We start from the raw sequence: 27,627 nt of genomic DNA, 5'->3' as shown, positions 1-27,627 counted from the left end.
TGCTTGTATTTTATTTCTGGTTACGTCACGCGATGCTTGACACACACACACACGCACGCGCATACACGCACGCACGCACGCACCCACGCGCATACACGTACGCACGCACGCACGCACGTATATATATATATATATATATATATATATATATATATATATATATATATATAAACTGTATGTATGTGTGTGTGTGCATGCGTTCATGCGCGTGTTGACGTGTTCTATTTATAAGAGGCCTTCTATAAATAGAGTTTCTTTGAGATCACCGACACGTGCTGGAAAAAGGCGTGCCGGTGCAGGGAGCGCAGCTATTTGATTGGTGTGTCCGTGAAAGTGACCACAGCACCCGCCAATGGGACCGGTCACTGGGTGGACGAGCAGTGGGCCTCACCTGCTGCCAAATATGGCGGCGGGCGCGCGGCCGGCCCGGGTCAGCGCGCCGCTCCGCTCCACGCGGCGGTCACGGCCGCGGGCGGCAGCCGCTGTCGTCAGGCGCCGCGGCGGGCGCAGGCGCAGGCGCAGGCGGGGCGCCGCAGCGCCTGCCGCGCGGCGGTACGGACGCCGCGCGCGCCGCCGCCACCAGCCCGCGGCGATATTGTGTGCAAATGCAGCGTCCAGTGCGGAGTGAGGTCGGGGCTGTAATGTGTATCAGGGCTCTCGTTCTCTGGTTTGTATGCGGTCTTGAACTGTTGGCTCGGAGACATTGAACTGAGCCACTGCAACGGCCTTTGCAGACTGCAGAGTCCATGGTTGTCTGCAGGCCGGCCTGCAACAGCGCGTCGGTCAGTACTGTAACACACGGATCAATAAATCGGGAAGAATATATTAGCATTCGGTGGGCCTCATTGGCACACATCTCAAACATCAAGCCTCCGTAGCAACACGTGGGTAACCATGTAAGCTGGACCACATTTGGCTTGGCGTTAGGGATTGCTATGAATATCTAACTCGCTGTCAGTTTAGAAATAGCATGCACATTCATGACAACGGATTTGGCAGGTATGGTGCGCACTGCGGTCTGTGCGAATGGCAGATCTGGTCGAGAGACGTTTCACCCACATCACTTCGAACCAATGATTGACTGTTGGAAGTCTGTTCTTGCCCTCCGTTGGTTTTTTCTGTCGCCACTTCGGAACGAATCGCACCTGCAAGCTGAAACCCCTAGCACGCCCAGAAGCGTGCCGATGTCACGCCGTGTTGAATTGTGCGCGCCCGTCATGCTGGGCTATGCCAAGCGTAATTAGCCATGTCATGGCTACATGATTCGGAAGTGTATTCACGCGCATACAACGCACGTGGCACTGCTCACATGCGACGGCCAACACGTGCCCGTAGGTCCAAAACACATTGCATATGGACAGCGGACGGGGGTCGAGTCAGACGGCCGTGATCTAGATGCGGGCCATTATGGCTCAGTACTACGGTCTGCGATTTTCATAATGTGGTCATGAAGTGGCATTGGCATGCGATGAAAGGGATGTCTCCATGCAATCTGAAGGTCGCGTGTGTCACATGAAGTATTTACCAGGGGAGTACGCACGCGAGACATGTTAGATCTGATCAGGTTAAGACAGCCTCTTGTCATGCTACCATCCCCCTGCACGCGAGCGTTGTTAAGTAGACTTGGTTCGGTAAATATATATGAAATGTGTATAAGTAGGATATGCGGGGGTAAAGACCCTGGAATGCATTCAGGTGTATCAAAATTCGTCGTTAGTGTAGCCCCGGAAACGTTTGGTTCCGTCGTCGTGTCCTCATGCTTTTTTTCTCGTTTGCACTTCTCAGCTATCTGTTCTCACGGGACCAAATTTGTAAATGTAAAATAGCGACTAGGTACATGATTACAGAACAAAACTCTTCATTGTTAAAATGCACTGACTATTTCATCGACAATGCGGAAAACGTTGGGTTTTGCTCCCGCTTATGGCTTTGCTTTCGTACATTTCTGGCTCGATGCCGGATTAGTTACCACCCTCATGCTATTTCCGTGAGGTGGCCTGGTGTGGACCTATTTGGCGTGAGAAACACGGACGTATGCTGTGTGGTATGCTGTTTGGAGGTCACGATGCTTTGCATCACACTTTTATGTACACAACAGCAAATTCGTGGATGACTTCACTTGAAGTCATTATGCATTGCAGTCACGCACTTGTGTTGTGTAGTTTTTGATGTCATTCTACCCTGCAGGTCCGTCGTAATTAGTGATTTCTTGAAAGTGACACTTGATTCCGTTCGACCACTGGGAGTGCACTGACTGATCTTAGTTACGAAATGTTGAGGCAATTTAGCCCCAGCACCGATATAAAATACCTGGTAGGTTTTCAACCAGAACACATGGTAACACTGGATGCCGCCTATGAACATCGGGACACAGTGACTAGAGGTCGTCTCTGACGACGAGCGAGGTGTACGTACCTTCTTAAGGCGACAACCTCATAAGGAGCTGCGTGCATGCACTTTTGGCGTACCCCTGCATGCATGCAAGGTCCAGCTGGTGTTTAGATGCCAATAACAGGTCGTCGCAACTTTATTTAAATGGCTGATCCCTCCTTAGCCTGTGACGTCGCTGGTGACCTCCAGGTCACCAATATGCATGTTTCTGGGTCGTAAAATTACGGCTGTTCAGTGCAAGTTGGGCCGGTCACGGCACTCAACTCTGTCAAGTGGGTCCATTGGTTCCAAGCACAGCGAATGGCAAAAGCCTCACCCAACTTGCTCCAGTGACTCGTGGATGAGCAAAAGGCCAGTCAGTGCCGGGCGATGTTTATCCGTATTAATCCGTTTAATGCCAAACAGTTCTTTAAGACTCGGAAAATGGCCCTGCAGTGGACAAAGTCGTGGGGCTTCGATAACAGTAGAGCCGAGTTGTCAGATCATAACCTCCGGCAAAGAAGCAGATGACTCACTGGTTAAACAAACACCCCCATATGCCGTGGTCAGCTTGCGCTAACCGCCAATTTCAGTTGGTGATAAAAACACCGACAGTATAGAATGCAGTTTTACTGCAGATTCTGTGACTCTGCAGAGCGCCAGCCACCGGGACAGAGTGCGGAGCACACATGCGGGTCCGCGTCTTAGAAGGAGCGCCGCTGTGGGTCAGATGGCCGGCCGGTTTTTGATGCGATGAAGCGGACAAAGCTGAAACAAAGCAGTCGTGCAAAGCAGGCATTATTTGGTGCGTTAAATGATTTGATCGTTCGGTGAAATTTTTTCGTTGAACTGGAATCACTCAAGGGGTGTTGGGCCAGGGTTTTTGCAACGAGCTGTGCTTAGTATGAATTTTGGTCCCAGGGCGACCCCAGAAAAAAACGTCAAATCCATTTTCAAAAAGGAAACGTGTTATACTTCCATACATTGCGGGGTCAGGAGACCCCGGCTCCAAGAAGCAAGCAGTTAGCGAGTAGGGAACGGGAGGTACCAAATCTTTGAGAGTGAGACAGGGCCCACAGCTCCAGCATCAGGGAGCAGGAGGTCCCGGGATGAATGATCGGGGAAGCCTCCGGCCCCAATTACGGGTGAGCGCGGGGCCAGGGACCATTTAGCAAGGCGGAAGGTCACGGCTTCGGTATGCAGGAAAGGAGGCACAGGTCCCAGGGAACAGGCGGTCCCAGCTCTGCGGGCAGGGAGCAGGCGGTCCCACTTCCTGTGAACAGGGAGCAGACGGTCCCAGCTCCAGGGGCACCAGGCGCTCCCAGCATGAGGGATTCAGGAGCTGGAGGCGCGACTTCAGTGCGCAGGGAGCAGGCGGTGTCACTGTGACCTCAACGCAGGCGGCGTCACTGTGACCTCAGCGTAGGGAGCAGACGGCGTCACTGTGACCTCAGCGTGGGGAGCAGGCGGCGTCACTGTGACCTCAGCGCAGGGAGCAGGCGGCGTCACTGTGACCTCGGCGCGGGGAGCAGGCGGCGTCGCTGTGACCTCGGCGCGGGGAGCAGGCGGCGTCACTGTGACCTCAGCGTAGGGAGCAGGCGGCGTCACTGTGACCTCAGCGCGGGAGCAGGCGGCGTCACTGTGACCTCAGCGCAGGGAGCAGGCGGCGTCACTGTGACCTCAGCGCAGGGAGCAGGCGGCGTCACTGTGACCTCGGCGCGGGGAGCAGGCGGCGTCACTGTGACCTCAACGCAGGGAGCAGGCGGCGTCACTGTGACCTCAGTGAAAGCAGCGATGGTCGCTCGATAGGCTCAATCGGAGAAAGCCGGATGGACGGGCTGGCCGTCCCGCGCGCCGTCCAGCCGTCTATGCAAATGACGACATGAGCCTGGCGGACGGCCGGCCACCGCGTGCCTCGCGGACACCTGGCCTGTCCCGGCCGTATCCTCCGTCCCGGAGGCTCGCAGTGACCACTGTGTGTCTGCCGTGGGGATCCCAAAGCTGGACAGGGATAAGCCGCTGGCAGTCAAACGTGCTCAGCATCAACGACAGTTTCGATGTGCTCCTGCAAAACTACGCTCAAGGCTATCGGGGTGAGGTGTGTGTCATGTAATGTTCAGAGTGCAAACGCTCATTACCCTGCATTGACCTTGGCTTAGAAAACATAAAAGTGGATGGTGCATCGCCACACCCCACCTGCCATCCATTTAGCAGCGACAGTCGGCGCGCCCCCGCTCTCTGCAACCGCCATGCGCTCCTGGCAATCCGTGCACCGACGGAGTGCACCTCTGCTCACCTCTGCAGCAACGACCGGCGGCCTCCCTGCCTCCCCACACCACTGTCTGGACACGCCTCTACTCACCCCTGCAGCAACGACCAGCGGTTTCCCTGCCTCCCCACACCACTGTCTGGACACGCCTCTGCTCACCCCTGCAGCAACGACCGGCGGCCTCCCTGCCTCCCCACACCACTGTCTGGACACGCCTCTGCTCACCCCTGCAGCAACGACCAGCGGTTTCCCTGCCTCCCCACACCACTGTCTGGACGCGCCTCTGCTCATCTCTGCAGCAACGACCGGCGGCCTCCCTGCCTCCCCACACCACTGTCTGGACACGCCTCTGCTCACCCCTGCAGCAACGACCAGCGGTTTCCCTGCCTCCCCACACCACTGTGTGGACACGCCTCTACTCACCTCTGCAGCAACGACCGGCGGCCTCCCTGCCTCCCCACACCACTGTCTGGACACGCCTCTACTCACCCCTGCAGCAACGACCGGCGGCCTCCCTGCCTCCCCACACCACTGTCTGGACACGCCTCTACTCACCTCTGCAGCAACGACCGGCGGCCTCCCTGCCTCCCCACACCACTGTCTGGACGCGCCTCCGCTCACCTCTGCAGCAACGACCGGTGGCCTCCCTGCCTCCCCACACCACTGTCTGGATGCGCCTCTGCTCACCTCTGCAGCAACGACCGGCGGCCTCCCTGCCTCCCTACACCGCTCCCTGGGCACGCCTCTGCTCACCGTTCCCGATCCGACTGGCGGCATCCTTCTGCTCCGCTCGCCACCGCCATGGGGGCAGACCTTGAACGTCTGGACTGGCCCGGGGTGAGGGACCTGCCCGACAGGTGAGGGGGGGGGGGCAGCCCCACCGGACTCGTGTCATCCGCCTGGGCCACAGCTGCGCGACCGAGAGCCGGCCGACGGGGTGGGTGTCCCACTGCACCGAGAGGCGCCGGCGTTCTCGGCCCCGCTGCGCGCCGGCCTGCTCAGCGGATGTCTCTCCCCTGCAGTCAGACCACCACTGTTGCTCTCTGTGACCTCCACTGGGCGCGCCGCTGAGCTCGACCGGGGCCCCACCTGTCTGCCTGTCCGCCTGTCCGCCTGATCAGGGCCCACCTGTCCACCTGTCCACCTGGCCAGGGCCCACCTGTCCGCCTGTTCGCCTGACCAGGGCCCACCTGTCCGCCTGTTTACCTGACCAGGGTCCACCTGTCCACCTGTCCGCTCGACCTGGGTCCATCTGTCCGCCTGTCCGCCTGACTAGGGCCCCACCTGTCCGCCTATCGGCGCCTGCCCCGTCAGCGCCCCTCCCACATGCCGACCTCCTCCCGAGCGGGGCCCTCTGGCCGGCCAACCCCCCTCCCCCTCCCCAGCGGCCCTGCCCGCTGCCTTGACCGCACGCTGATCTGCACCCCGGGTGACCAGTCCATTAGTGGACCTTCTCGAGGGCCCCTGCGACCGTCCTTGCACCCGCCGCGAGCACTGACCGGCTATGTTTAGCACGGGACAAGATTTGCACGAGGCGCGGCCCTGCCCACAGCACGTGGCGAAACTGCAGGAGTACAGGTGCCGGCTTCTCAGCCTGATACGGATATCGCAATGATTTTTTACAGCACGTGTACACAGCCAGATGATGGTACCGTTTGGGGTCCTTAGAGCCTGTGTATCATTATGGTGATTCCGTAGATCGAGGGATCCCTCGCGCTGGTCCAGAACTTCCTACCTGGTGGCTCTTGGTACCACAGAGCAGCGGCTTGTCAGCAAAGGCGGTGGTTAGGTGAGTTTTGTGACCTCCAAATGACATTCCATTAAACGGTGTATGGTATCACGGATGCAGACGGCATTCCTTACGCCAGCCTTTTCAAGATCATCCGCCTAGCCGGAAGAATGTCGCCCAGTTGAGAGCCACCGCAGCGATCTGTCACGACGATAGCCACGCGCGGCGGGTCGGGCGGCCGGTCGGCGGGTCCGACCCGAGCGGCTGGCCGGCGCGACTGTCGGGTCGGCCCTGCACACGACCACAGGCAGGACTGCGTCGCTCGCCCGTCGCGAGCCGGCCGGTATGCAAGTCAAATGGGCGCCGGCGCGAGTCACTGTCCGGCCCGGCGCCTCTGCCGATGGCCCTCGATAGGGTCCCTGGAGGCGGGAGCCGGGCGCGGCCGGACCGCGCGAGACGTCGCTCCGACCGGGCGTCGCCGCCAGCGGAGGGACTTCACTCCACCGCAGGTCCTGGCGGCGACAGCGGCAGAACGGAAGCTCGACTGTATGAAAGGGATGTTTCTGATTGTCGTTAGGGCGAAGGAGGTGAAAAGTTCGAGTCCGTTCTCGGCGCATGTTAAGTGTGTCGCATTCTCTTAAGCTCTCTACATAAATGGCGTTAGTTATTTGCTTAGAAGAGAATTGGCTACTGCATGCGCGTACTTGCGGTTGGCTTGCGGAGGCGGCTTGTGGTCGGCTTGCGGAGGCGGCTTGTGGCCGGCTTGCGGAGGCGGCCGCGGCAGGGGATGCCCCTCGGAGCCAGGTATGGTGGGAAGGAGGGACTCCCGGCCTTGGTGGCTCTGGTGCGCGCGCGCTTACCGAGGATGGCGGCGTCTGGAGGTTGGCAAGACGTGATGACTTCAGGCATCATCCCGGCTACTGATGGAGGGTTCGTGGCGGAAGGCGTCCGCTCGCCGGCCGGTTCGCTGGGGTGCGGTAGGTAGTACCAACCTGTGCGCACGGGACGTAGAACTCCGTGGGCTCGAGTCGCATAAGAGGCCTTCTGATCTCGTGAGTGATGTGAGGGACGTATCTGCCACGCCAACCGTGTCGTTTGTTCGTCACGCTGTATGCACAGCAGCGGTGTCTGGTCCAGCGCCTATGCCATTATTCCATGAACGGGAAACGTTCGGGTGGCCGGTCAGGTTCGGCAGAACGTCCTGTTTCATTCCAGGCTGAATCCTAGGCTCTCAATCTCACGCAGACTGAACCATCGCATGCAGTTGCATCAAAGAGGCAGTAATACAGTATGGACCAGACGCGCCGGGCGTCCACTCCTCACGCTCTCGCGTCCAGCTGCCGGTGTGTTCCCCACCCCCTGTGCCCGTGCCTCGGCCCGTCCCTGACAGGCGTGTGCGGCCCGTCCATGTGCAGTCGTCGGTCGGCATTTCCGCCGCCGCGCCGGCGGCGCCACCTGGCGGCCGGCCGCACCGCCGAGCGTCTGAGCGGTGACTCTGAGGACGTTGGCCGCCTCTTCTCGGCGCCGGCCGAGACGGTGTTTGCTCAGCGTCCTGTTTGATTGGTGGGTCATGCCTCGCATGCGGCGTGTGGACGCTGCACGGCCACCATGCCACTTCAGTCACGAAGTCTGACTTAGCCGAACAAAAGCGACAATGGCGCCTGACGGGAAATTGCCTGCATCAGAACGTGACGTTGAGATAGCAACATGCTTTGTAGCCCTGACTTTGACTATGCACATCGATAGGTACTGTGTCAAGATAATTCAATCACACGCGCGCTCGTTTTGTATAAATTTGAGATTTGGTGTCAAAGATATTAGATACATTACCTTGGTCTGGCTGAAACAGCTGCGGGCTGCACGTTTGTACTTTTACAAACCAATGTTATGTCGTACGTAACGAACATGCTACGCGCGACGAACAGTAACCCAGCGCTTCCACAGAGTGAGACATTCATATTTGGGTATGCATGGCGCAAATCTTCATTTGTGCGTTCCAACACGCTAGGGTCATTCAGCACTGCTGAATCAGTGCTTGAGATCTTCCTTCGTCTTGAATCGTTCCTGGAATAGGTCCTTCAGTCTCCTCCAAGGCACTTCTCTCTTTCCACGTATGGTGGAGCTATGCCGCTGTCGCCCTAATGCTTCATAGGTTTTGCAAAGTATGCCTGCCACATGAGAGCGCTGTGGAGGAGGGTGAGATCGTGGTTCACAATGAGGCCACGCCGCTCTAGCGCGTCCATACGCACACGTAACAAGATCAGCGTAGGGCCTCGTTGCGTGTTGTGCGATGACCAAGCATGAGCCTTGTTACGTGCTACGCGGTAACCAGCATAGGGCCTTGTTACGTCCATGCGCACACGAAACAAGGCTAGCCACCGCGTCGCCGGTAATAGGGAGGGAGGGGTGGGGGCAGAGAGGCTCCGCTCGCTGGGCCGTGTCCTCGGCAGGGCGCCGCGGGGGGAGGGGGACTCGCCGATCGGCGCCGCGCCGCAGTGGGCCGCGTCCTCGGCCCCCGATCTGACGCCCGATGGCCCTGGCCGCACACGGGTCGACGGCCTGGCGGCCTGGAACTCCCAGCAGCGCCCGCGGCGCCGCCTGAGTCATGCCGCACGCGACTCAGGGCGCTTCTCTGAACGGCGCGCGCGGCGGCGGCCTTCCGCGAGCTCCGGTGCGACGCTGGCCGGGGTGACGGCAGCACATTGCGGCGGTATGGCAGGTCATTGCCCCTCTTCCCCCCCCCCCTCCCCCGCTATCCCGGGATGTCAAGGTGGCAGCCCGGCGGCGCCACGCTCTTGGAAAAACACCGACGGCCGGGTATTGTTAGCAGTGCTCACGCGGCGTGGACAGGACGCCTTCGCTTTGGTTTGTGCCGTGTGTCCGCATACGAGACCATTGTCTGGATGGATGCGCGGAATGCTGTCAAGTGTTCTTATGCCAGTTATAGCGCAGCCTTTTAGGTGCGAATTACGATGTTATCTAGCCTATCTTTCCTCCTCCCTCTCCTCCACTCCCCCCCCCCCTCTCTCTCTCTCCCCTCCCTCGTTTTCTCTTTTCACCACCTCTGTATCCCGCCCTCTCTCACTCCTGATACATCTCGCCGTCTCCCACCCTGCGAAGCCTCCTCCGAACCTATCACTTCATCTCCCTCTCTCTTTCTCACCCCTCTCAGTCCCCCAGGCTGCACGTGTCCGCCTGACCTCCGTCTCCGTTGACAGCGCTCCCGTGAGCCAAAGCGACCTCGGGCGGGCTGGCCGGGCGCGGCGCCGTCGGCGGCGGGCCGCGGGCACCCACCATGGAAGTGACGCCGTTCACGCACCTGGAGCCGCTGGCCTCGCTGGCCGAGCCCGAGGACCTGTCGGGCACCGAGAGCGCCGCCGAGCCGCTGCAGCCCGACACCAACCACGTGGGCACGACCAAAGCGTCGGCGGCGGCGGCGGACGAGGAGGCCGGCGCCGAGGCCGAGGAGCGCCTGCTCTTCGGCTGGGGCCGCTGCACGCCGCCGGCGCTGCAGCGGCTCGTCAGCCAGCGCACCTTCCTGGTCGTGTTCGTGGTGACGTGCGTGCTGCAGGGCATGTACTACACGTACGTGGTAAGCGTCATCACCACCATCGAGAAGCTGTTCCAGTTCCAGTCGAAGACGACCGGCATCGTGTTCAGCGCCACCGAGATCGGTCAGATCAGCGGTGCGCTGCTGCTCACCTACTACGGCGGCCAGGGACACCGGCCGCGCTGGATCGGCTGCGGCATCACCCTCTTCGCCTTCTGCACGTTCATGTGTTCGCTGCCGCACTTCATGTACAGCGAGCGGCTGTCGACGCTCGACCTCATCCAGGTGGACGTGGGCGACGAGGAGCGGCGCACGCTCTGCCGACAGCTGCCGGTCGTCGCGGCCGGCAACGTGTCTGAGCGCGTGCTGTTCCCGGGCGAGCTGAACGGCACGGTGTGGCGCGTAACGGACGCCGGCGCCGTCGAGACGGAGCCGCCCAGCGAGGGGATGCGCTGCGAGGACGACGTCCAGCTGACCACCCACGCCGAGATCAGGCCAGTGGTGCTGGCCATCTTCTTCGTCTGCCTGATCGGCGTCGGCGTCGGCCAGACGATGGCCTTCAACTTGGGCATCCCCTACATGGACGACAACGTCAGCAGCAAGGAGTCGCCCATGTACTTCGGTGAGTGGCGGTCCGGCCGGCGGGACCGGTCCCGTTCGAGCTGACGAGTGGGCTGTCCGAAGCGCTGTCACGTGGGTCTTCTCGCCACGTGGGTCTCGTCGTCACGTGAATCTCGTCGTCACGTGGGTCTTGTCGTCACGTGGGTCTTCTTGTCACGTGGGTTTCGTCGTGACGTGGGTCTTGTGAGCCTTGTCGTGACGCGGGCCTCGTCGTGACGTGGGCCCTGTCGTCACGTGGATCTTATCGGCATGTGGGTCTCGTCGTCACGTGGGTTTCGTCGGCACGTGGGTTTCGTCGTCACGTGGGTCTTGTGGGCCTTCTCGTCACGTGGGTTCTATCATCACGTGGGTTTTGTCGTCACGTGGATCTTGTCGCCACGCGGGTCTTGTAGGTACGTGGGTCTTGTCGGCACGCCGTGACGGTTTGTGTTATGGCCGCTGTGAGTGCCGGGCGGATGTCTGATGGTAGTCACGCCGCGAGCCGGCGTTGTCTGCGATCTTCATCGTGGAAATGCGGATGCTCATGTGCCCCGTTTTATCCTTCATGTATGGTCGGTTTGCTTCGCTGCCTCAAGATAACCGCATACCGGCCTCAGACCGCGCCGTCGTGCTCGGTGCGAAAGAAACATGACCAAAAAGCACGACGCTCCTCGAAATAAGCCATCTTCTGCTGGTGACACGTGTTGGCAGTGTTTGACATCGTACAAGGCGATCTCTAGCAAGGCGACTTTTCACGATGGCATCGACGTCGTCTCCTGGCATTTTGCCACCGAACCACAATGCTCGTGCCCCTGACCGCAAAAGATCGTCACGAAACTTCGTGGTCTCCGTGCATCGCCACGGAACCACGCAAGGTCATCACGAAAGCAGCCACCACGACGCCTAACGGCGAGAGGTAGCCACCTGAGCACCTCAACACAAAACCTCGCCACATGAAACCCTACGAAATGTCGTCCCCAATGAGCTGCAGTTGGATCACGAACGGTGTGACGTGGCGGACTGTTATGTGGTACAGGGTACAGGGCCCTAGTGAAGAGCACCCGAGAATGCCCTGATGTAGCGTTTGTGAGGTTTGAGACTAAGGCGGTGCCGGCACTCATGGTCAGTTGGTGGACTGCTGGTGGGGCACTCTTGGCGACCGGAGTGCCGGAGCGCATTGAGCTCTAGCCAGCCTGCTCGTCTGCCCGAGTGGACCGCGCATCGTGAGCCTGCGTGCCGTGCCGAAGCGTGCCGCGGGCTGGAACGCCTCTCAATCCGAGCGAGTTTCCGCGCTGACCAGGAACAAGCCCTGGGCTTAAGCTCTTATAGAGGCGTTTGACTGAGCTGCTAAGCAAAGCGACCGGTCGAGAGTGAGTCACTGGCATGGCCGGGAGTTGTGGGACCAAGAGGAACCACGTGACCAACACCGACGAGGTGCGCGAGATTGAGGGAGCTCAGAACTAGGAAATGTACCGGTCTCATCATAAAAGAGAATGTATTCTAAGAACAGAGACGTTCCCGCAAGTCACGCACTCAGGTACGGACCATGTGTTGAAACGTTGCGTTTCGGAAGAACTGATCCGCGCGAGTGTTTATAACACGGTTGTGAACAATGAGATCTTACCCGACGTACTCTGGCCGGTTGCGACTTTTTGATTTAGGGTCATGGGGAAGAGTTCTTCATCTTTCTCAAGAAATTCTCAAAACATTCATCCCTCACAGACTAAAAGACCCAGGGCTGCATCTCGTGCTGCCCTGGTCCAAACTGACCTCCCTTTCGCCGTGAGGGAGACCGGCTGGCGGTGCGGACTTCCCCGGCGGCGGCGGTGGCGCCATCTGTCGCGGCGCCCGTCGCCGGCGTCGGCTCGGCGCCCGGCGCCCGCCCTCGCGCGCGTGACGCACCCTGCCCCTCGCGGTCCCACCGGCTCTGCGTGTTCTCTACCCGCGGCGTGGATAGCACGTGCCCAAGCGACTCGCTTCCAAATCTCGGGACTCAGCTCCGCCGTCGGGACGCACCCTGGGCGGCACGTGCAATGGAGTCTCTCGCGGGACACTCGTACTGCCCGGCGGACAGGAGCGGAGCACGAGCGCGGCCGAGGCGTTCGCATCAAGCTTGGGTGCAAACGTTGCGGAACATGTGCCGGAACGTTCATCGAACTCTTCAGTGCAGTTCGTGATGGAATGTGCACAGCTACTTACAAGAATGTGCAGCCTGTGCGTTTTGCAGGTGTTGCCTAGCCCCGCAACTGTGTCCTTTAACTAAACGTGTCCACTGCCAGGTAGTGGGCCGGTCCCCTCCCCAGCGTACCGTGCTTCCTCACGTTGGGTGTCTCCCCAGCTTCCCGCCGTAGGAGCGGGAGAGCTGAGGAACTATGGCCTCGTCACTTTTCGTGGACGTTTGACATTAATCATATGGTAACGCGTTGAAAAATCTAAGATTCCACTGACAACGGTACGTGCCTCTTTTTCGAACGTCCATACAGCCGTGCGTGTCGTCACTTCTCCGTCCGAGGGCCCGGCTGCGGCTGCGCTTCCAGTATTTGTACAGGGCATCGACTGCCGCTGACTGGCGGGTGACCATATAAGGCATCACACATTTCAGATGGACGCACCTTGTATGCGCCGTGACACGCGCGCTCGACCGCACTGGCTGTGGCTGTCTCTCACGAAAGCCTCGGCTGGCGCGCCTGACCTTGACCTTGACTCTCGGCAGCGTTCATCATCGGCATGCGCATCTTCGGGCCGGTGTTCGGGTTCGTGCTGGGCTCGCTGTGCACGTCCATCTACGTGTACCCGACGCAGCAGCCTAACATCACCACGCGCGACCCGCGCTGGGTCGGCGCCTGGTGGCTCGGTGAGTGCCGTTCGGGCGCGCGCGCTGGCCGACCCGATCCTAGTGGCTCAGTGAGTACCGTTCGGGTGCGCGCGCTGGCCGACCAGGTCCGGCTGGCCAACTCTATATGTAAGGAGCGCTGGCCCGGGAGATTCGGATCCCGTGCGTGGCGTCGCCGCCTGCCAAGGCGGAGGCTCCGCGTCATTTTAAGTGGTCGTCTGATGCGGCGCCAGAGTGAAACGTCAGCGATTGGCCGCCGGCGCGACGGCAGCACGAGGACACAGCAACGTTGGGCTGGCTAGTGGGGCTCAGTCGCCCAACTGTTGGAGAGTTTGTACTCGTGGCCGTTCCTCCAAAATTGCTGATGTCGTTGCGCGGAAAATAATACCAAATTATCCTTGAGCCTACTCAGCTCCCCACGTAAAGATTTCTTGGAAAAGTTCGGGTGGTCGAGCTGCCAAAATGGGCGTCTTTTAATGGCGAACTGTGAGAATTGGATCGATTTCAATCGAAGCTAGCGAGGCGCTGCTACACCTGCCATTCCGTGTTCTCCATCCATGCTCAGTCCCGACCTGGTTTGCAAGCCATTTCGTATACGTACCGTTACTTGAGCTGCTCGGGAAGTGCGTCATGCCACTTCCGAACATCTCACACGTAACCATGCATCGCAACACTCCTGCGGTGCACGGGGCACGTGCCGTTCAGATACTACTCGGTCACGTGCGAGGCATAACGTGGCGGGCCGCGAAGGCCGTATTTCTTTTTTTCCGGCCGTCACACGCGCGATAAAAAGACACCGCGATTCACATAAAGATCATTGTGGTAGGCCACCTTGCAACCGTCATGTCTTGTAAGTCCGTCATTTGGACAGCTAGTCTGCAGCGCTGTTATTCACGTTTGTCTCCACGTATGACCTACCTTATTTCACACTTACAGCATACCACATTTTCATTACGACGCTCATTTCACATTTCACGCTCGCTGTCGCCGGTGTCGTGCGGCGAGACTCGCACGAGACCGAAGCGCCAGGTCTCGCTGGTGTATCACCGTCCCATCCCAGCACTTACTCTTACATCTGCACTTCTTTTCGCGCGCGTTAACTGGACGCGATCTCCCTGTAATAGCTCGTGCGCACACTTCCATTGCCATGTCATGCGAGTCTGTCCGCCTGCCTCGCTGTTTGTCCATTCACGGGACCCTGGATCATTACTCGACCCGTATAACTATGGCTTAGGTGACGGGACTGCAGACGCTCGACGCTATCAGCCGTACCCAAGCGGTGAGCAAAGGCAAGGGTGTTGGATATCGTTCCCCGGTACTAATTCGGACTCACGAGGTTGCGTGTCGCATTTTATTCCCGTTATTCATCATCGGACTCCTGCAAAAAAGGGACTACAGTGTAAGTCATGGTCGTAGGGCGTCTGCTCGGAAACGTGCCCATTGCTGTTTACTCCCATGCCCAATTTACGGAGGTTCGAACCCGTCTCTAAACATCGATAAGCATGAGAAGCTGGCATTCTTCAAATTATGTCCTCATTACCCGAGTGCATTTGCGTGTAGCGAGCGCAGACCACCAACTGTAAACACTCAGCGTGGTGCGCGGTATCTCGACCTTTATTCAGCATCTTCGGTACTATTCCACCAAACTCGAGCACGCTATTGCGCATCCATCTCGCGAAGGGCGTCCTTGACCGAACACGGCCACCCGGACGCAACGGAACACCCTGTGTGGTCGGCCGCGCCCGTGCCAGGTCGACGTTCGGTGCCGTATCAGCGCGCAGTCAGCGCTAGCTAGCGGCCGTCGCGCGGGGGCCGGACGGCCGCGGCCCGAACAGGCCCGCGGCGTCCCCTTACGCCGACGGTGGGGGCCACCGAGGCCTGAGAGCGCCCCGGGGCCCCGCCGCGGCAGCACGTGGCCAGGAGGGCGTGGTGTCTGGCGGCGGCGCTCCCTCCCCGCCGCCCGGAGGCCGGCTCAGTCACCGCTGCCGGAGCCGGACCCCGAGACGCGAGAGCGGGTCGGACACCGCCGCTCCGCGTTGGCGGCGGCTGCGGTCCCACCGTGGTCATCTGCACGGACATGTTTGTCTGCGGTCTGACCCTGAGACGTGGAGAGCCGGTTCTTTCATTTTATTGCGGTGCACGTGACGGCCGTCTCCATCTTAGAAGCTTGTTCCTTACCTTACAAAACGTCTCAATCTATACTTCGTCTTTACGCTCTGATACCTCAGCTATTTGCGCTGCGGTAGCCAGCGCTGCAGTTGTAAATCGTGTAACGGCTGTCGAAAATTGAGGGCCTGAAAGCGTTGTGTCACTTAATGCGATTCATGTATTGCGCTGAGTAGTTATTGACAGATATCAAGATGCAGGGAGAATTACGGTCCGCCTTTGAAGGGATCCAAAGTGCAAAGTCTGCTCGATTATTGCAGTGCGACATGGACCCTGTCGTTGACCTGCGGCCCGCCGTCTGATGTACGTCTGTCCGGCAGGCATGTTCATAATTTCTGGCATGCTGGCACTGAACGCCATCATCATGTTCGGGTTCCCGCGGCGCCTGCCACGGCCCGGCCCGTCGGCCGACCGGCCAGCCAGCCCGGTCAGCCCGGCGCACGCCGCGCCCGCCCGCAACCCCAGCCTCAGAGGTGAGCACAACCGCCCGTAACCCCAGCCTCAGAGGTGAGCACACCCGCTCGTAACTCCAGTCTCAGAGATGAGTACACTCACTCGTAACTGCAGCCTCAGAGATGAGCACAGTCGTCCGTAACCCTAGCCTCAGAGGTGATCACACCCGCTCATAACTCCAGGCTCAGAGATGAGTACACTCACTCGTAACTGCAGCCTCAGAGATGAGCACAGTCGTCCGTAACCCTAGCCTCAGAGGTGATCACACCCGCTCATAACTCCAGGCTCAGAGATGAGTACACTCACTCGTAACCGCAGCCTCAGAGGTGAGCACAGTCGTCCGTAACCCTAGCCTCAGAGGTGAGCACACCCGTCCGCAACCCCAGCCTCAGAGGTGATCACACCCGCCCGCAACCCCAGCCTCAGAGGTGAGCACACCCGTCCGCAACCCCAGCCTCAGAGGTGATCACACCCGTCCGCAACCCCAGCCTCAGAGGTGATCACACCCGCCCGCAACCCCAGCCTCAGAGGTGAGCACACCCGTCCGCAACCCCAGCCTCAGAGGTGATCACACCCGCCCGCAACCCCAGCCTCAGAGGTGATCACACCCGCTCGTAACTCCAGCCTCAGAGGTGAGCACACCTGTCCGCAACCCTAGGCTCAGAAGTGAGCACACCCGCCCGCAACCCCAGCCTCAGAGGTGAGCACACCCGCTCGTAACTCCAGCCTCAGAGGTGATCACACCCGCTCGTAACTCCAGCCTCAGAGGTGAGCACACCCGCTCGTAACTCCAGCCTCAGAGGTGAGCACACCCGTCCGCAACCCTAGGCTCAGAAGTGAGCACACCTGCCCGCAACCTCAGCCTCAGAAGTGAGCACGTCCTTAGCCTGGCCCCAGAAATGGGGATACCCGCTTGCAACCCCAGCCTCGGAGGTGAGCACGTCCGCTCGTGCAACCCTGGGCTCAGAGGTGAGCACACCCGACTGCAACCCCAGCCGACTGGCAATCAACCCATGAGGGTAGAGGAGCATATAGGTCTAGTTAATGGGAAGGAATGTATGTCTGTATGTTCTGATGGATTTGAAATGAGCTCGCAGGGGGCATGCAAGGATCAAACAATTATTTTGTGATGTTAGATCTCAATCAAGTTGTGGCATATTAGAGTGCTTTAAGTCAGGTCATGCCCAAATCAGGTTTTGTCTCGATGAAGCACCGATGTCAGTCTATTCCGCTCCTGACTTTTATGCACAACGAAGGGCTCAAGATTATGCATCCTGAAGCCCCCGTCAGATACTCTCGCATCGAGATTCAGGCAGATCGTGTCATCTCACGGCTGCTACGGCTGCTCTTGTGCCCTGTCGCAATCATGGGGCCTCCGTCGTCCCCCGTCGGCGGCGGCAGCGTCGCCCGGCTCTGTCGTTCTCCCGTGACGGATGTGTGGGCCCGGCAGAGTTCCCGAGAGCCGTCAAGCACCTGCTACAGAACGACGTGCTCATGTTCCGCACGGCCTCCAACGTGCTGCACGTGCTGCCCATCGCCGGCCTCTACACCTTCCTGCCCAAGTATTTGGAGACGCAGTTCCGGCTGACGGCCAACGCTGCCAACATCATGGCAGGTGGGCGGAAATGTTCCCGAGTCTGGACGGAGGCCTCGACCTCCGGACAGAGACGGCGCCCCAGGCATCTGAGTCTTGGCCGGGCACCTCCGACTGCTCGAGTACAGCAAGCGCCGAGTGGGAGGGGCACTTGAGAAGGAGGCTGGGCGCTTGCCGACCTGGGAAATTGGGGCAAGGGAGGGAAGAGGGGGAGGGGAGTGCAGGGAGTGTGTGGGCCTTTACTCGTGTGTGTGTGTTTAGATGTGAGTAAGATGCGCATGCTCTCGCAAGGTCTGCAGCACATGGCTAGGAGCGTCGTACGCCGCTGCGAGAATAGGTCGCTTCCGACGTTTAACCGTCAGCAACGCCCGCGTCTTTGCTGTGTGGATCGCTGGCTGGCTGCCTGTTGAAGGAAGGCTTGAAATAGCTCCGTCATGTAATCTACGCTCCCATCACCCAGCCCCCGGAAGCTCTGACGCTAATGACATGACACGTTGCATACGTTGGATGTAACTCAAGTCACACGTGTGAGGCGCGTGTGAGGCACGTGTGAGGCACGTGCTCTAGCCGGCCGCGTCTTCCTCTCCGCCGCGGTCCCGGTCTGCGCGACAGGAGAGGTGACTGGCGATGGTCGCGTGTATGTTGGAGCTGGCGTTCGCTCCCGACGCCCAGCACAAGCGTGCGTGGTGCGCTGGTGGGCCTGCGCTGTCCACCACACCTCCCGCCTGACCTTGCCGTTCGGCGGCGCAGGCCTGGGCGGCATCCTGGTGATGTTCCTGGGCATCCTGGGCAGCGGCTTCTACATCCGGCGGTACCAGCCGTCGGCGCGCTTCATCACCGGCTGGATCGCCATCTCGGCGCTGCTCTACTCGGCCGGTAAGACTCCGTCACAAGCGTCAGTCACGACTCACCACTCACGACTCACGAGTTCACGGCGAACTGTCTGTGGCCTGCAACCCACGGACCAGTAATTCGAGTCGTGTGGCGTGGCCGAGCGAGGTGAAAACAGATACGAGATGCGTCAATTACATTCACGTATAGGTGGCGCCAAACCCATGCCAATGGGACAGGAGAAATTTGGATGCCCATTGAAATGAATGAGTTATTAGAATCGGGAAGCCCGTGCGACATTAGGGTCTAACTGGCAGTGGTCACTGATTTAGTGCTATCACTTGAGCTCACGAATCACATTGCTTAAGTTTTGCGAAAAACGCGCATGTCTTGAACGGATATCGGTCACAGTGACGAGATAACGCGGCTGTCTAGTTTGAAGGCCCATGTGTCTGGTTTCAAGCCACACAATGCGTTGCATTCGGTGCCGACTTTTCAGTGGCTGACACTGGCTGCTTTCGGGCCTGTTGCCGACGTACCCAGGGGGTCGCACATTGTTAGGATCGCTTGAGGGTTGGCGGACGATCCGTACGTCTGCACCATGCGGCTGGCTCGGCGCCGGCACCGTCTGCGGCTGCGAGGCGCGACACCAGTCCTCGAAGCGCCCTCAAACGGACGGGTCCACGTTGTACGCATGGGCACGCTCGACTGGGCGCCCGCATCGACCGACCCTGGCGCTGGTGCCATTGTTCCTCCTGATCTGCACCTGACTGTGCGGTTTCGCCCCGCGGCGACGCTGGGTCGTCGAGAACGGGCCCGGCCTGGGTCTGCTAACCTCGTCGTCCCAGCAGAATGTGTAACGCCGTGCGGTAATCAAATGGGGAAGGTGGTTTTGTTGACAGTTCAGTGTTTTAGAGCAATGGCGTTTGGCCAATGCATGGAAACGCCTCAAATTACAAACAAGATTTGTATCAATTGTCTGCTTGCTGTCATCGAAGCCCTCGTGATGTTGCCGTCCTTGATAACCAAGATAGCATTTATAGGTAGCTCAAAGTATTCTTGTAACATTTGGTACAAAATTTTTTTTTTGAAGTGTGAGACCAATGTGGCATTATCTCTGGTTCCCTTTTCACCTGGCTGAAATCTTACTTGCCACGTGCGTATTATTACATATAAACGCACATACATGCCTGTGTATGCATATAACTTGGATATGGGGAGGGTATACTAGGTATCCATTCAAGAGAGATACCTGGGAGTATTCCGGGGCATCCTTCTTGAATATGCCCCTTTACTTCTTTGCTCCTTTTTCTACGACTCCGATGTGAACTCTTCGTGTTGGTTAAAACAACGCTCATATATATATATATATATATATATATATATATATATATATATATATATATATATATATATATATATATAGCGACTTCTTTACCGGCCAAAACGAATAAGACATTCTGCTGTTCAGAAATGATCTTGACAGCGCCGACAAGCCTCAGGTGGCTGAATCTATCCAACAACGCATCTTGCCTGCTCAACGTTTCACCAGCTGAAGAGCAGTTAGCCTCTGCTGGCAGCCGGCGGTTGTGCTCGGCGACTGGACCATCTGGTCACAATGTGGTGCCCGGCGACTGCGTCATCTGGTCACGATGTGATCTGGTCACAATGTGGTGCCCGGTGACTGCATCATTTGGCCACCATGTGGTACCTGGCTGACAGGCAGCCGGGTCTGCCATTCCCTCTGCGGGCAATCACCTGCTGTCCTCTGTCACCCCACCCCTCCTTAGGATACACGCGGGTATTTTTATTATTTTCATTATTAATGAAGCATGACGTCATCCGCCAGGAAGTGTGACGGTCACGCCCGGCGGGGCTGCCAGTTCAGAATTTCCTCCCACTTCAAGTTCGAACGGCCCCCTAGCGGCCCCCTAGCAGCCCCCTAGCAGCCCCCTAGCGGCCCCTAGCGGCCCCCTAGCGGCCCCCTCGGCCGGCGACCTCGTCCCAGTCGCAGCGCGCCACCCGCAGATCGCATCTACGAGCGTATCGCGAGATCTGGCGTTCGGTTCCCGTTGCAGGAAACTTTCGCGGATTCCAGCTCGTAGCGGGGCGGGGCGACGCACTGCACTCGTCCATGAATGATCTGAGATAACTGGGTCACGAGTCGGGACTCGTACAATCCAAGGGCAAATATTTCTAAGCACTTTTTGTGACAAATTCGCACGAAACACGCTTTGCAGCCGACGGACAAAGATGATGGGTGGACTGCGTCGGCTTACACTTACCTGATTGCATAATAGCGATCAATGTAGTCTCAAGGCTTACATGTCAGGCTTTTGAACAATGAGTTGCTATTTGTCGTTGTACCCAGAAATTGACTATCTACGGCTTTTAAGGCGGGGCCGGTGACTGCTTTTTCGTGTTTGGCTGAATGCTTATCGACGTTGTTAGTACTTTAATATTTAATTCAGGACAACTTCTCTTCACCTTTTGTTCCTGACTTGCAAAAAGGCATGCATAAAACGCTGCCAGCCTCTCCAGAATGTGAAGCGGGGTATGTTTGATTACCAACGTGAGCATGTCATGTTGGTGAGACCTTGTACCTTGTGTACAATTACGCCAATGATGATTCCAAATACTGGGAATATGCCTACATGATACGTTGGTTTCAGGCATGGCAATCCTGATGTTCGTGGGATGCCACCAGGATGACTTCGTTGGCCTCCAACAGGGGTACGTGTTGCGTGTGTACCGATGGTGCTGCTTTCGCCGCATTTGGCGATAATGTTCTTAATAAATGCGAGCTGCATTCTATTTAACTGTACAGTATGCTGTAAATATGCCTCGTCGTTTTGACGGGCACGTGATCTCCGGGATCGTTTCACATCTCAAGGCTTGGACCACAGGATCGCTGACAGGTGAGCAGGAGCCGGGCAAAAAATTGACAGCGAAGTAGAATGTCAAGCTAAACACGTTCTCTTCTAGTTTCCCTGGCTAGGTCGCGAAAGAAGTACAATATTTTCCCTTCTGCTAAAAGGATTACATTATTTGTGAGATAAAAACACGTCATGATGCCGCAAGTCGAAGCGGACGAGCCAATTTATGCCTCGCTACCGAGTTGGTCTCTTGCTCATTTTATGCGTCATCACCCGGTCGAGGCCTCTCGGTGTGACCGGCGCCACCTGGCGGCTCGCCGGCCCCCTCCCCTCTCCCCTGCCGCCCACGCTCAGCTTGCTCTCCACGGCGCCGTTTGGCCATCGCCGCACCGTGAAGACCTGGCAGCGGCCGACTCCCGGGAGAGGGGGGGGGGCTGCACGGGTGTGACCTCTGAGGACCCAGGCCCGCCCAAACTGGCGCGAGGCGGAGAGCCGCTGGGGTGGGGGTGTGGGCCGGTGTGGGGCCAGCTGACAACTTGGCGTACAGGTCATCGATTTCGCCGTGTCATAAGCTTCAGTCGATTGGGCTCACTGCTATCTTAGAGATATTGAAACAGGTCGATATATGCACATGCAATGTGCGCCTTCTGTCTGCACGTGTGTCCTCCCAGCGGCTCCGTCAGCGTCTCCCCCTGTCTACCAACGTTCGGCCAGTGCCGCCATCTGTCTGCTCTTTCGGTCAGCGCCATTCGGTCACGGTTAGTGTTCCCCATCCATCTGTCTGTTTGTCCAGTCAGTCCCCCTCCCCGCCGTCTGCTGCCACCCGGCCAGTGTCGCCCCGCTTGTCCGTCTGTCCAGTCAGTGCCGCGTCCCCCCACCTGCGACCGTCTGGGGTACGGCGCTGACCCCCAGCCGGCCGCCGGCAGGTACGGCGCGGCCATGGTCAACACTACGTGCTCGTCCCACTGCGCCTGCCCGTCGGACGAGTACGCGCCAGTGTGTGGCGCTGACGGCTTCACCTACCTGTCGCCGTGTCTGGCCGGCTGCACGGAGACGGCGGCCGGGCCTGGCGCCCAGCAAACGGTGCGCGCTGGCCCCCCGCTCCGGAGGGAGCTGGCGGCTGGCGGCGGGCGGTCTTGTTGCTGCCTGAAATCAGGGCAACCGTAGTTACTGGATGGACAAGGCTCACGGGCATGATTTGGCTAGCATGAGTAAACACTGAAGTGTTTTACCCGATGCATTTATATGCTTGATATAGCAAGAAGAAAACGTCAGTTTGCCTGTTCTTCGTGATCGGATATTTTCATACCATTCGGCACTAGGTGGTGCGGTTGTTTGCCGGTTTTGCCACTGTAGCTTTTGTCTGACACGACGCTCCTGGGTGTTACAGTATCAGAACTGTAGCTGCATAGACGAGGTCAACACGGGGGCCACCATTGGCTACTGCCCCCTCGACTGTGATAACTTCTTCTGGTACGTATGACCTGGTTTGGCGGATTATCCGCCGAGGTGTCGCTGGGGTTCTAAGTTGATATCATCAGCCTTCAGCATTATCTGCTGAAGTGGTGCTGACATTCTTGGCTGATATGATCAGCTTCTAGCACACGCAGCCGGAACCCTTGCCCCGGAAGGACATTTTTCTATGCTAACCCAGTTCAGTTACACCACAGCTCTGGGTAATGCGCACCAGCTTACCACGCCCAACGCTCACCCAAGACACATGTGGGGAGAATGCGTTCGGCATTTAGTGCCGTTCACTCAGTAGAGGGCGCCACGATGCCGCACCACGGCTGTGGGTGCCGGCCTTCTGGTCACGCTGCCGTCCAAGTTCGTGTCACTGACGCCGGCCGTCTGTTTGTGCCGCCGTCCAATCTCGTGTCACTGAAGCCGGCCGTCCGGTCGTGCTGTCGTCGAAGCTCATGCCACTGACGCCGGCCGTCTGGTCGTGCTGCCGACCAAGCTGGTGTCACTGGCGCCGGCTGTCTGTTTGTGCCGCCTTCCAAGCTCATGCCACTGACACCCGCCGTCTGGTCGTGCTGCCGTCCAAGTTCGTGTCACTGACGCCGGCCGTCTGGTTGCGTTGTCGTCCAGGCTCGTGTCACTGACACCGGCCGCCTGGTCGCGTTGTCGTTCAAGTTCGTGTCACTGACGCCGGCCGTCTGGTCGCGTTGTCGTCCAGGCTCGTGTCACTGACACCGGCCGTCTGGTCGGGCTGCAGTCCAAGTTCGTGTCACTGACGCCCACCGTCTGCTTCCAGGTTCATCCCGATCTTTTGTGTGTTCGTGCTGATTCACTCGACGTCGGAGGTGGGCGCCATCCTCGTGACGCTGCGCTGCGTCGACCCGCACGAGAAGGCCCTGGCGCTCGGGTTCATAGCCGTCGCCATCGGCCTGTTCGGTGAGTGCAGAGGGGTTGGGGTTGGGGGATGGATGGGGGGAGGTGCTGCTGCTGGTGTCTCGTCGATAATAAAAGTCCCGCGCCCCCGGACACGTGACTTAGGTGTTATACTTGCCTCGGCGCGTGCACTCGGTGAACGTAGGGTGGTGGCCATCCGACGGAAATCAGTAAACAAAATGGAAGCAGGGCTCCCACGCCAATGGAGGAAATATGTAAGCTCAACATGAGTGATTTATGGACATTCTGTGAAGAAACCGGTCTTTCAGGAGTTAGTCATCACTCTGGTATTCACTTCAGATCACAGTCACCAAATGTATGGGGTTCGCACGCATTACGCATTTTTCTAACGTGAAGGACAGGTATTGGCGATATGTTACTACCGGCTTACCTTACACATAATAGCGTGTCACGAAGTACGCTTATTTTGCGGCTGTGATCTAAAAATCAACCGTTCTGAAAAGAAAATTATGAAGTATTTGAAAACTGTCCCAACCAACAGCCTCATGCCATGACGTTTTAACGTAATGAACAACGCTTGGTGATCGCCCTGGCCTCCTGCAACTGATATCATTTCAATCGGTTGCAATAAATTACTGCTACAATTTTTTCCATTCCGATTTTACTTGGTGAATGCAGATGAATGATTGTAATGAAATTATTAAGAGTAATTGCACTTGGTTGATACCAATTTTCGCTTGTATTCATCCCATGATCAGTGATGCTCTATCAATGTTTGCACTCGCTGAGATCATTAGCGTTACTGTAATCGAGGGCTAACGATAGCGCTCTCCGACGGCATGGGACGCTGCACAGGGTGGATCGGGCTTGTCATCAGGTATTGCAGATATGACGTGTGTGGATAGCGTGATGTCTCGCTGTACCGTCACGCAGAGGCTGTCCTCCGCGCTTCGGCGCGTCCCCAGCGCCGTTCCCGACGTGCGCAGTGCAATGTGCACCAGTGCGGCGTGCGCGCGCGACGAGGCGTGAGCGCACCGTGCCGTGAGTGGGACGCCGCGTCTGTCGGTGTTGCAGGTAACGTGCCGTGTCCCATCATTTACGGCGCCGTGGTGGACTCAGCCTGCCTGCTCTGGCAGACCAACTGCGACCAGCAGGGCGCCTGTCGGCTCTACGACACCGAACGGTTCCGTCTGCTGTTTTTCGGTACGTGCGTCTCACTGACGGCGGGGTGGACACGCACATTCGCGCGCAGCGCGGTCTAACACGCACGCGCTCAGCACGCACGCAGCTCGCGCACGCATTCGCACACGCCGCGACTGCTGACGAATGCTTGTGGTCAGGTACGTACGCAAACATGAACATGTTCTGTTGACATCCGCATTGCTCACCACCACATAAACATCCGGAACCGCGCGTGCGTGTAAGTTGTTACGCTGTGGGCATGTGTTCACTCGGGCCGGCCTAATTCCTTAGCCCGATGTTGTGACGTCACTGCCGACATACCGCACGTCTGGTCGTTATCGTGTTAGGCCAGGGATGGGTGCTTGCATGCACGCTTTCACTTGCATAGCCTAACTGCATCACGGGATTTTGACGAGTTGTACACAGGTGCCACAACAGAGCACATTCACTCTGCTGGTTTCCCATGCACGCGGCAGAAATGATCTGTGTTGCGCCTTGTTCTGTATGCCGGATGCAAGAGAGCACCCGCGATTCAAGCGATTTGTGCTTTGCTGCCTTGCTTTTCCGTTTAAATATAGTGATACCTTTCAGGGAAACCTGATATAGTGGTTCTGTAAGTTAACGCAAAGATGAAAAGTATTCATGTGAAAAGCGCTGACATGCTGTGCTTCCTTTTGTTGTGATGTTCGTAAAATGATGTGCCTCTATGGAATGCAAGTGCGACAAAGTGTTGCACTGAATTTTGCCCCGAAATTATGGAGCTACATAAACAGGTACCATATTTGTATTTAAATTCATATGTTTCGACACATGGGCGCAAATAGCCAGACCATCTATTTTCATGCTCGAGAACGTCTTGAACCTTGCTATGTTCTCCTTGCCTTCACTATTGTCGCACCTGTTGATTCTTGACAGACGCATGTATTACTGGCGAGCCCATACGGCGACCACCAGCCCATACGGCGACCGGAGTAACGCGCTGGCGACTCATTCGTGTATCAGGCTGTTGCAACACTTTTGTTGACATTCATTGTCCGCACGTTTATGTTAAGCCATCGACTGATCCAGAGCGTCCCGTTAGTATAGCACAAAAGGGTCATTCCTGAATACTTCTTGACGCCCTGCGCCTCAATAACACTAGATCTCTAGCATTATACCCCTGGTGACGCGTGACAAGAATGCCATAAAAAGTCCGAAAAAGTCCGAAATTGGCGTTTGGGAACCATTTCCGGGAGGCGTTTGCTGTTGCGCACTCGCCTAGTGAGGGGTTCAAATAAGCTTCAAGAAACAACCATGTCCTTTGTCGACCCCTAACGGCGTTGGCATGTAGCCGATAACCTAGGCAATGGCCTGCGCGGCCAGTCTCCTAGGAAGCGGTTTGGTCCCTCCCTGCTAACCACCCACCCTGTCCCCGCAGGCATCACTTCAGCGGTTATGTTCGCGGCATTTCTGGTCGACTGCGTCGTCTGGTACAAGGCCGGCAAAATCAACGCGTCGTCGCCGGCCGACCTGCACCAGAAGTCGCCGGCCCACACCCGCTCCCCGGGCGAGGTCGCGGGCCAACCCGAGGCCGTGCCCCTCAAGCACGGCCCCTGACGGGGTGTCAGAGACCGTACGCCACGGGTCGCCGAGACCTGCCGACAGTGGGTCCCCGCGCGGAAGTGGTCACCGGCAGGACAGCGTCGCCTGAACGGGGCAGCTGTGTCAGAGACTGCACCCCGGCGCCACGGCAGGGCGGGCGGGGCTGCGCCCGCTGCATCTGATGGCGGGCCGGGTACACGGTCCGCCGCGGCTGTGCCGGAGGCTGTACCCGTCGCCGAAGTCGCGTACGTAGCCGTACCGCCCCGCTGCGGTTAGTCCGTCTTACGCGCGGCCGTCTTGACTCACCGATAGACCAACGTATGCCACCAGACGCGCCGTGAGGCCGTGTGAACCCGTACCTGGCCGTGCGACACGTGAAACTCCGGAGCTGGCGGCGTGCGTAGTTCCGGGAAAGCCGGCGAGCGGCAGTGGCCGCGCGCGGACGGGTTGTCCACGTTGGAGTCCCGGCTCCACCGGGGCGGGGCCCCACCGGTCCCCCGCGGGCCCAGAGGCTGGGTCCGGGAGTGTTCAGATCAGTGACTCGGGCCAGTCCGGTCTCTGTTCAGACCAGTGACTCGAGCCAGTCCGGTCTCTGTTCGGGCTAGCGACTCGTGCCAGTCTGGTCTGTTCGGGCCAGTGACTCGTGCCAGTCCGGTCTGTTCGGGCCAGCGACTCAGGCCAGTCCGATCTGTGTCTAGGCTAGTGACTCTGGTCCGTCCGGACTGCGCCCAAGCTAGTGACTCGAGTCAGCCAGGTCCACTTTCCATGTCTGTGACGTGGCTCAGTCCGGTCCGCGCCCAAGCCAGTGACACGTGTCAGTCCGGTTTGTGCCCCAAACCGTTTGTGGGTTGTGGGCGGCTCGAAGCCGGTCATGATGTACGTCCTCAGGGGAGAAACGTCGGGCAGTGGTGCGGAGTGCCTGGTCATGTTCCCTGGACCGACCTGACCTGACCCGGTATGAGTGGCTCTGTCCACCGCCTCGACCCCGGCTCAAGGGTCGACAGAGCGATTTTGATATATCCATTGCAGCCGGTACGCGCTGCGCGTGCATTTACCATCTGTGTCATTGTATACTTGAAACGCCGAAAGCGTCAAATTTCGTGTGCGCGTTGGCTTCCATGGTTCGGCTCACCAGTGTATCGTTGTCATGTGCGCACGCCGTCGCGGTATTTGTTGTATTATCGGTCTCTTTTATGATCTGTTTACCTGCTAAGCTGCGACTGTTTAACGTTGTTTAG

At 58.2% G+C, this 27,627-nt stretch overlaps 1 protein-coding gene across 1 annotated transcript in view; it reads left to right on the top strand.

Annotated features, from left to right (window-relative positions):
- LOC119100843 (solute carrier organic anion transporter family member 74D) overlaps positions 1-26,707 on the top strand; it is a 30,571-nt gene extending 3,864 nt beyond the window's left edge. Inside the window, exons 2-13 of the mRNA XM_037224006.1 lie at positions 9,587-10,540; positions 13,232-13,372; positions 15,838-15,965; positions 16,646-16,670; positions 17,421-17,585; positions 18,315-18,440; positions 21,068-21,128; positions 22,198-22,354; positions 22,662-22,744; positions 23,529-23,668; positions 24,701-24,829; positions 26,226-26,707. Of these exons, the coding sequence (XP_037079901.1) occupies positions 9,664-10,540; positions 13,232-13,372; positions 15,838-15,965; positions 16,646-16,670; positions 17,421-17,585; positions 18,315-18,440; positions 21,068-21,128; positions 22,198-22,354; positions 22,662-22,744; positions 23,529-23,668; positions 24,701-24,829; positions 26,226-26,404 (2,211 nt within the window). The 5' untranslated portion in view covers positions 9,587-9,663 and the 3' untranslated portion in view covers positions 26,405-26,707. The remainder of the gene's footprint in view (positions 1-9,586; positions 10,541-13,231; positions 13,373-15,837; positions 15,966-16,645; positions 16,671-17,420; positions 17,586-18,314; positions 18,441-21,067; positions 21,129-22,197; positions 22,355-22,661; positions 22,745-23,528; positions 23,669-24,700; positions 24,830-26,225) is intronic.
- Positions 26,708-27,627: the final 920 nt, after the last annotated feature.

This window comes from Pollicipes pollicipes, unplaced genomic scaffold (assembly GCF_011947565.3).
Source record: "Pollicipes pollicipes isolate AB1234 unplaced genomic scaffold, Ppol_2.1 Scaffold_4881;HRSCAF=5763_pilon_pilon_pilon, whole genome shotgun sequence".
Classification (NCBI taxonomy): Eukaryota; Metazoa; Arthropoda; class Thecostraca; order Pollicipedomorpha; family Pollicipedidae; genus Pollicipes; species Pollicipes pollicipes.
Note: the sequence above shows the minus strand (reverse complement) of the source record. Positions and strands in the feature narration are given on the sequence as shown.